This window comes from Micropterus dolomieu, unplaced genomic scaffold (assembly GCF_021292245.1).
Source record: "Micropterus dolomieu isolate WLL.071019.BEF.003 ecotype Adirondacks unplaced genomic scaffold, ASM2129224v1 scaffold_190, whole genome shotgun sequence".
NCBI lineage: Eukaryota > Metazoa > Chordata > Actinopteri > Centrarchiformes > Centrarchidae > Micropterus > Micropterus dolomieu.
This window is the reverse complement of record NW_025744182.1, coordinates 78-9,102: the sequence shown is the minus strand read 5'-3', so window position 1 is coordinate 9,102 and position 9,025 is coordinate 78. Positions and strand designations below refer to the sequence as shown.

The window sequence follows — 9,025 nt, the reverse complement described above, 5'->3', positions numbered from 1 at the left end:
ATCATATCCACAAAAATACAGAGTGACTTCTATAAACAAAACAATGTTTTTGCACATTTGCAGGTTGCTTACTCTCAATTTGCAGGTCACGTTACATTTGTAACTTCCTTTTTACGCATTTGCGGTATTTGTCCAATGTGTATTGAAGATATTTATAAAATATATATATATATATATATATATATATATATATACACACAAATATCTCACTACCCAAAACATGTAGTTTTACAGTGTGTTGTGTAAAATCATATCCACAAAAATACAGTGAAATTTGCATGACCATTTCCATATGTACAATTTACTCTTTACACACATAATTTAATTTCACATACAAAGCGTTATTCACACATTTGTGGATCTATTTTTACACACATAACAGTTTTTGCACATTTGCGGTTCACTTCCTGTCAATTTGTGGGTCATGTTACATTTGTGACTTTTTATGCATATCTGGAATTTTGTCCAATCTGTACAACAGAGATCTGTAAAAAGAGATCTCTAATTGTGAGAGCAGTTTACTAGCTACACTATCAGGGCTTGGTAGTGATATTGCTTCCCATGATTTAACAGGATATCCACTGCAGTACCAAGATTCATCCTCATCTATAGGTGACAACAAGGAAAAGGACTATAGCCTTGTTTCAACGGGCAGCTGAAAAATAAAGTGGAGAATATTCATTTAACGCCCCCACCGCGTTCTTTCCTGATTTGCACAGTGAGTTATGTAAATCATGGAACAGACCAAAAAAAAAAAAAAAGCTGCTCTGCACAGCTGACTGTGTCCCCTCTGCTGGACTACAGCAGCATGACAGAAACTAAGCAGCACGGCTATGGAACGATGCCTTGGGGGGAGGAAGCGCTCGCGAGCTATCTTTCTCCCACCCTCGCTTCGTTCCTTCAGATGTCGGCGCTCCCCACCAAGCTGTGTCGGACGAAACATCTGCTTTGGTGGGCAAGGCCTACATGGCAGCGGGTCGAGCTGGTGCAAGTCTACACACTATGGCCATCTTGCAGACGTACCAGGCCGATCTTCTCAAGACTATGACCTAGGGGGAGGTCCCCCTGAGGAGGACCTGACTGAGCTCCGTAGAGCTACAAACTTAAACACTCCGTGTTACCAAGCATTGGCTGCTCCATGGCAGCACTGGTGGCTACGGAGCGCCATCTGTGGCTCAACCTCTCGGGCATTCAGGGGAAGGAGAAGGCTTTTCTCCTGGATGTGCCCCTCTCTCCTACTGGCCTGTTTGGTGAGGCAGTGGATGCTGTCATCAGCAGGTTTCAGCACGCTGATATTGCTCAAACGCAGGGAGAGGCGTTTGCGCAATATCTCCCCCGCCGGTCTGGGTCCAGGATGGCGACGGCTGAAGAGAGACGAGCTCAGCCCTCGTCTAGCTCCTACCACCGGAGCCAGAAGCGAAGCGTCGCTTCCCATAGTCCCCCTCAACAAAACCGGGACGCGAGGCGGCGCTCTCGCCCACAGTCCCCCGAGAGCTGACCGAGGTCCCCTCCCTTGTGGCGGCTCAGGCAACAGGCGCTGTTTTCCTGCCGTCTTGGCACTGGGGACATGCTAACCGCCAGCGAGCTCTCACCAGCTCTCACCCGAGGGGCTGGTTCCCTTGGCGGATTTCGCAGGAGCTTCGCGGAGCCTTGCCAACATTTCCCCGTGGGTCCTGCGCACTGTCATGGAGGGCTACAGGCTGCAGTTCCGGGTCCGCCCCCCCCAGATTCAACAGGGTGGAGAAGAGATTCAGGTTCAGGATGCTCACCATCCCGCCATCATCAGTCACATCCAATCCGAGGATTGGTTTGTCACGATAGATCTACGAGACGCATATTTCCAAATCTCCATCCGTCCCTCTCACAGGAAGTTCCTAAGGTTCGCCTTCGGGGGCGCGGCATTCCAGTATCGGGTTCTTCCGTTCGGCCTAGCACTCTCTCTCGCACTTTCACCAAATGCATGGATGCAGCTCTGGCCCCGCTGAGGCTCCATGGCATCCGCATATTAAACTACATTGACTACATCGACTGGCTCATCTTGGCTCAGTCTCGGGAGTTAGCGGTTCGTCCTCGCCTAACTTCAGCATTTGGTGGTGCGGCTCAACGCGAAGAAGAGCGTGCTGACGCCCGCCCAACGGACTACGTTCCTAGGGGTGGTGTGGGACTTGACGGCGATGTGGGCCCACCTGTCGCCTGCACGCGTCGGGTCCATTTTGTCCTCGGTGACCAGAGTGAAGCTAGGCCGCACGATCACTGTGAAACACTTTCAGAGGGTGTTGGGTCTCATGGCGGCAGCGTCCAGCGTAATCCCGTCTGGCCTGCTGCACATGAGAGCCCTGCAGTGGTGGCTAAAATCCAAGGGATTCTCCCCGAGGGGAAATTTGTTCCATCTGATACGGGTTACGAGCAGGTGCCTTTGTTCCCTGTCAGTATGGAGGAAGCCTTGGTTCTTGTCCCAGGGTCCCGTGTTGGGAGCGTCACTCGCGGGGTGGGGCGCGGTCATGGACGGCCGCTTTGCGAGAGGCTCCTGGCAGGAGCATAATTTCTCTTGGCACATAAATTGCCTGGAAATGTTGGCAGTTTTTATAGCTCTGAGGAGTTTTCTGCCCGCTCTCCGCGGTCGCCACGTCCTTGTCAGGACCGACAACACGGCGGTGGTGGCCTATTTAAATCACCAGGGGGGTCTGTGCTCGCGCCCGTTATGCAAACTGGCACATCAGATCCTCCTGTGGTCCCAGCAGAGACTGCTGTCCCTCAGAGCGACATACGTCCCTGGGACCCAGAATGAGGGAGCAGACCTGCTGTCGAGACAGGGGCTGAGGCCCGGGGAATGGAGACTCCATCCCCAGGTGGTGGAGTTATTATGCGAAAGGTTCGGCCCCATAGACGTGGACTTGTTTGCGTCTCGAGAGACTACGCACTGTCCCCTGTGGTTCTCCCTCTCGCCCCCAGCCCCGCTAAGGCTGGATGCCATGGTGCAGACGTGGCCGAGGCTGCGCCTGTATGCTTTTCCCCCAGTCGCTCTGCTCTGGGGTTCTGGAGCGGGTCCGTCAGGACGGTAAATGGTGTCTACTGCTGGTAGCCCCGTTTTGGCTGGCCCGAGTGTGGTTCTTGGACATAATATCGCTCCTCGAGGGCCTGCCATGGCAGGTCCCCCTGAGGAGGGACCTGCTGTCTCAGGCGGAGGGCCAGGTCTTTCACCCTTGCCCTGCCCTGTGGAGACTGTGGGTCTGGCCCCTGAGGGGGCCCAGTTCCTGGAGGCGGGCCTGACGGCGGGGACAGTCGAGACGCTGCTCAGCTCCAGAGCCCTGTCCACGAGAAGGACGTACGGCCTGAAGTGGAATGTGTTTGTCGCCTGGTGTAGAGAACGGGCGGTGGACCCAGTTACCTGCCCGGTGACTATGGTACTGGAGTTCCTCCAGGACCCCTGGAGTCGGCTGAGGCCAAGCACCTGACCCTTAAGATGGCCTTTCTCCTCGCTATCACCTCTCTGAGGAGGGTGGGGGATCTCCAGGCACTTTTGGTTTTTCCTCAATGCCTGGAGTTTGCCTTGGGGAGCGTCAGAGCCATCCTGCACCCCTGTCCGGGCTATGTCCCTAAGGTTCCGTCCAGGTTGGCAGGGTCTACGTTGCTGCAGGCGTTTCATCCCCCACCTCATGTGACGGCGGAGGACAGGAGACTTCATCTACTCTGCCCGGTCAGAGCACTGAGTATTTACACTCCCGAGTATTTAGGTCCTCCCGGTGAAAGAAAGCAGACCAGTTGCTGGTGTGTTTCGGGTCCCCCAAGGCTGGGCTCCCTGCTTCTAAACACACGATCAGCAACTGGATTGTTCAGACTATTTCCCTTGCCTATCAGGTGCGCGGGTTACCTTCACCTATGGCCGTAAGGGCGCACTCTACTCGAGGCATGGCGGCCTCTAGGGCCCTCCTCGTAGGGGCTTCGCTTCAGGATTTGTGTGAGGCAGCTGGCTGGGCCACTCCTCACACTTTCATCCGGTTTTACAGTCTGGACCTTCCTTCTGCACCCGGCACCCGGCACCCGGCACCCGTGCGCTCTCCTCCTAGTCGTGCCTACAGGTTGCTGCACGCTGGGGGGGCAGGCGGAGGCTTCGGCGTGGAATAGTGGGTATTCTCGTTCCCATAGTGTCGTCATCGACGCAGTTCGAGTTCCCTCGAAGGGGAACGAGACACTGCGTCGGTCGGCCACACCTCGCCCTGCCTGGAGTGCCTTGCTTCATAGCAAAGAGCTAATGTGTCCGGTGTGCCGGCATGCTTATATACGCCTCCAGTTACGCCGTCACACGCTACCGTTCTAGCAACGCCAATAGGATTGGAGTAGTTTCATTCATGATTTCAGCCCTGCCATGCCCAGAGGCGTTCCCATAGTGTCGTCACCGACACAGTGTCTCGTTCCCCTTCTCGGGGAACAAGGGTTACATACGTAACCCGAGACGTTTTGTGGTTTCTCAAGAAACCTATATTGAAGTATAACTTACCAACATACTCCAAGTTCCTCATTATAACGCATGGAGGCGGCAGGCTGCTCCTGTGATATTTCCCCTAACATGTAGCTTAAAAATACAACTTTATTCTCGTAATACGAATTTATTCTCATAATCTCTGATTTTTTGTACTCCTCAATGTGGCCCTAATACTTCATCGTAGTGTAATAACCCCTTAGAACAGGGGTTTTCAAAGTCTGTGACTGCGGGCCTCCGCTCAGACAAAGCTTGGGAAACAGCGTCCCCCCCACCACATCTTTAGTTTAAGTTTCGCTCAATTCCTGGATGCCTGTGGGATCATGATTATATTATTTGATCCCATAGACACTCAACATTTGAGCCAAAATAGCCTAATATTGCTGTTTGACATAACTTCTGACTACACCAGATAGTTTTAAAAAAGGTCTGACCTGAGGCATTTATTAGTTTCTGACTCTGATGTGTGTGTGTGTGTGTGTGTGGGGGGCAGTTCCCAAAAACTACTGTATCTCTGAACTCTCACATGTAGGCTATTCTATGTGATCTCCTTTTGATAACTAATGCAATAAGTAATGTAATATTTTTTCCCTTCCATTCACTGAGCCTCCTCTTAAACTGGCACACCTCACACTGAAAACCCCTGCCTTAGAGTATAAAGTAACCCATTTCTTCACTGGCTCTTGGTACCACTGCCTGCAGACTGCTATGACATTCTGTTCATTGCGTGACCTTCCTTGCAATGGAATAAAGTATTAAAGACATATTTGGATTGCTTCTTTATTTCATTATACTCATCAGGCAATTAGTTTAGTTGCAATTGCACTGATGTAGGTGTTACCTTACAAATGTGTATTACATTTTAACTTATATGTATTAAGTAATACTATATGTGGTTAGATGAACTATAATATCAAACTTGAAGTTTGTATAGCCTTTATGTCTATCTACGTCAAAAATAATAAAATAAAAACTGTAATTTCTGAGGAGAATTGAGAGCTCTCCTCGCCTGCTGTGCTACTTTGTAAATTCTAAGGTTGCACAACTAACCATATAATATATACATGTTTTTAGGGTCATATTTTACGTCCTGTTATATCACTCTTCTTTCTAATTAGGACTTCATAATAAATCTATTGTTTACTGTAAACAGCATCAGAAATAAAAGTTTATTTGTCAATCATATTGTGGGTGTCTTGAATAAACATCTGTTGTCAGTCGAAGCAGACGTACAGGAGACACTATTCATTTAAATGTTATTTATTCTTATTCAGTTGTACAGATTGGGTCAGAGAAAACCCCCAGAAAATAACAGTATTCCAGAGCCTCAAAGAAACAGTGTGATGATGGCTGAGGATCCCAGCAGCAGGATAACACTGTAACCATATGATATGGCACTGTTACACAAGTCCCCTTCACAGCAAGCTATGGCACCACCACATGCTATGCTGGTTTGGCAGCCCTTGGTAATCATGTCATAACCTGCAAAACACAATGGGGAAACTCTCATTCAGTACAGCATCATACTGTATCAGCTATTTGATGATGGGTTCTGGTGTGTGCTTAGAATTCTCAACGTTAGCTGTAGCAATGTCTAATGTGAAAAAAAAAACAACTTACCGTCAACTCTGAGAGAGAAACAACGGTTGAAGATGACAGGACAAGATTTGGTGTCTATGCAGGATTTAGGGTTGGTGGCAGTGCATGTGTAGCATCTTAATCCAGATGCTATAGAGAGATACACAACACATCAGTTTAGGACATGCCATCTATATCATTTGTGGTTTGTACCTCCTTTGTTTTGCAAGACCACACTGTTCAGCTCAGCTTGCAGAACTTTCCACCCACAGAAACATTTCCACTAAGAGAATGTGAAAACACAAGTTCTGAGAAAAAGAGAACAAGCTGCAAACATGAACCAGACACCACCTCAGTGTACCCTAAGTAAGTAAACAATGAAACTTCTGACTTGGTGCTTGCCAATTATGTCTTATAACATGTATTAATTTATTCAATAAAAAGTTATTAACCCTACTAGCACACTACTGAGTTTAAAGGAATAGTTTAACATTATATAGTGTACTTATTATTCTAACAATTTTGGGGGTGTTGGGACATTTTCCCCATGGAAATAATACACAACTACAGTTATATTGACTAAAAGTTTAACAATAATTTTATTTACAGAAGGATAAAAGTAAATTATTTACAAGGCATCAATAGAACAAATGTATAACAAGAAGGCCTAAGACTGGATGGAATGGAAGATATTAAATATTCTTTGGCAAGATCAAATTAAAGAATTTAGCCTATTCTAAAATTTACATATTACCTAGTCATGGCGGCAGATCTAACAAGGAGTTTTCCCTCACCGGTAGGGGAGAGACTGATCAGCCCCACCCAACTTGGTTCCTATATAGAGCTCCCACAACCCAAAATGCCACGGTGACAACATGGCTGGCAGATAACTGTGCCACAGATTGGCAACAAGAGTGGTTTCCTAATTCCTTAACTGAGTTCTTCCGGTATTGCATAAATATGTTTTGGATGGCTAAAACATTCCTTCCCTTTCCTGGAAAACTGCAACATCTGTTTTTTTCCCCACTCAACCTCACTTAGGCCGAAAACAAAAGAGCATGTAATCGTAATCAGAGATCAGATTCCGACATTAAACCTTTCTAGATATTACATGTACTCTGTACTTATTATTCAAATGACATAAACTTAATATAGACTCAAACGTTTAATTTTTAACTATATTACATCTCTGTCAACCTCTGACAAAACCCTCATCCTGTTTTGGCTCTGCCTTGAACAGAACATTAATCACACGTTCCCTTTATCCTGTTTTTCCTGGCCTTAAAAAATGGACATGTACACAGTGCTGTATAGAAATCATGAACTTATTTAACTATATCAGACTATAGGTGACATTAAGGCAGGTTTCCTTGTGTTTAGTGGGCAATAAGCCACTAAAGCCACTATAGGGGCATTTTATGCCTCTGTGGGAAAGAGAGATGAGTAATGAAATGTACAAGAGTTCCCTGTCAGGCTGGGACACCAAAAGAGCACCATATTGATCTACTGACCGTAAAGAGCTTTTTGGGGAAGTATGCTTCTTGGCATCTTCTTTGCCATCATGAGGTTATCAAGTGAATACTGGAAGCCATTGCTTCAGAGCAAGAAATAGTCTGACGCATACTTCTCTCACTACTACAAATAGATGTTTTTACATTTTGGTTTTTAGCACTGACTGTATGGTTTTTAGCAAGGATTAAACCAACCCGACATCATGTGTTTAATTACTACTAGTTTCCAACTAGCTGCTGGCTATAGTTTCATACTTACAGTATGAGAGTGATATTAATCTCCTCATCAAGCAAATAAGCCCATTTTTGACAAATGTACTTAATGTAAGTCGCTTGGGACAAAAGCATCTGCCTAAATGTTAATGTATTTCCCCAAAATGTCAAAGTATTTCTTTAACTTCCTTTTCTAATAACCTTTAAACATCAACACATTTCTTTTCTTTAGGTTAAAAGGTTTATACCATGCTAATAGGCTTATGTCAAATTTGTTCTTACCTGTAGACAGAGTCATAAACAGCATCAGAGCTCCGTAAAGATGCATTGCGAACAAGAGAAAAACAGATTGTTAACCAGCTAAGTGAAGAGTACTGGAGAGAAGCCTTACTCTTTCAGTCCAAAAGTTCCTCTTTCAGAACATTTGCATTTCTTCACAAAGCCTCCTCCCTAGTGACCTAAATAATGTCAGCCCTAAAGTGACCTCATTATCCCGGATGATGCTTAAGTTTCTGATTCGCACCTTCCAATTCGGCACCCATGGAGAACATTAGGGGAACTTAATTTACATTGCTGAGTGACTGATCCTCTTTAACGCGCTTTCATAACATTTTTAGGTGAAGCCTTAAACATTGTCTGAAACCCACTTTCAAGTTTGTAAAACCTTTATTGTATTTGGGAAAATGCAAAAAAGGGAGATGTCACTGCTTTTTAAAACCTAGATCACGCTGGACCAGGTCCAGAAGTACTGAGATTTCTGTATAAATTGGCCATAAAATGTGATCTGATCTTCTTGTGGAATATTGGCATCTGAACTTCATAGAACCTGTACCCATAAATGTTCACATATACAGTGGGGGAAAAAAGTATTTGACCCCTTGCTGATTTTGCAGGTTTGCCCACTTACAAAGAATGCAACAATTTTAATCATATGTACATTCTAACAGTGAAAGACAGAATCCCAAAGAAAATTCCAGAAAATCACATCATATGAATTTATAAAAATTGATGACCATCTGATGAGGAAAAACAAGTATTTGACCCCCTGGACAAACAGCATGTTAATATTTTGTAGAAAAGCCATTATTGGCCAGCACAGATGTCAAACAGTTTTTATAGTTGGTGACAAGGTTTGTGCACATTTCAGCAGGGATGTTGGCCCACTCCTCCCTGCAGACAGCCTCCAAATCATTCAGGTTCCGAGGTTGTCGCCTGGCAACTCGAATTTTAAGCTCCCTCCAAA

General features: G+C 46.1%; 1 protein-coding gene across 1 annotated transcript; it reads right to left on the bottom strand.

The window, feature by feature from the left end:
- Positions 1-5,724: 5,724 nt before the first annotated feature.
- On the bottom strand, positions 5,725-8,192 carry LOC123967258 (lymphocyte antigen 6G-like). The gene is made up of 3 exons (XM_046043317.1): positions 8,065-8,192; positions 6,101-6,208; positions 5,725-5,962 (listed from the first exon to the last, which is right to left on the bottom strand). The coding sequence occupies exons 1-3, from the start codon at positions 8,108-8,110 to the stop codon at positions 5,808-5,810; spliced, it is 309 nt and encodes a 102-aa protein (XP_045899273.1). The 5' UTR covers positions 8,111-8,192; the 3' UTR covers positions 5,725-5,807.
- Between the last annotated feature and the right edge of the window lie 833 nt (positions 8,193-9,025).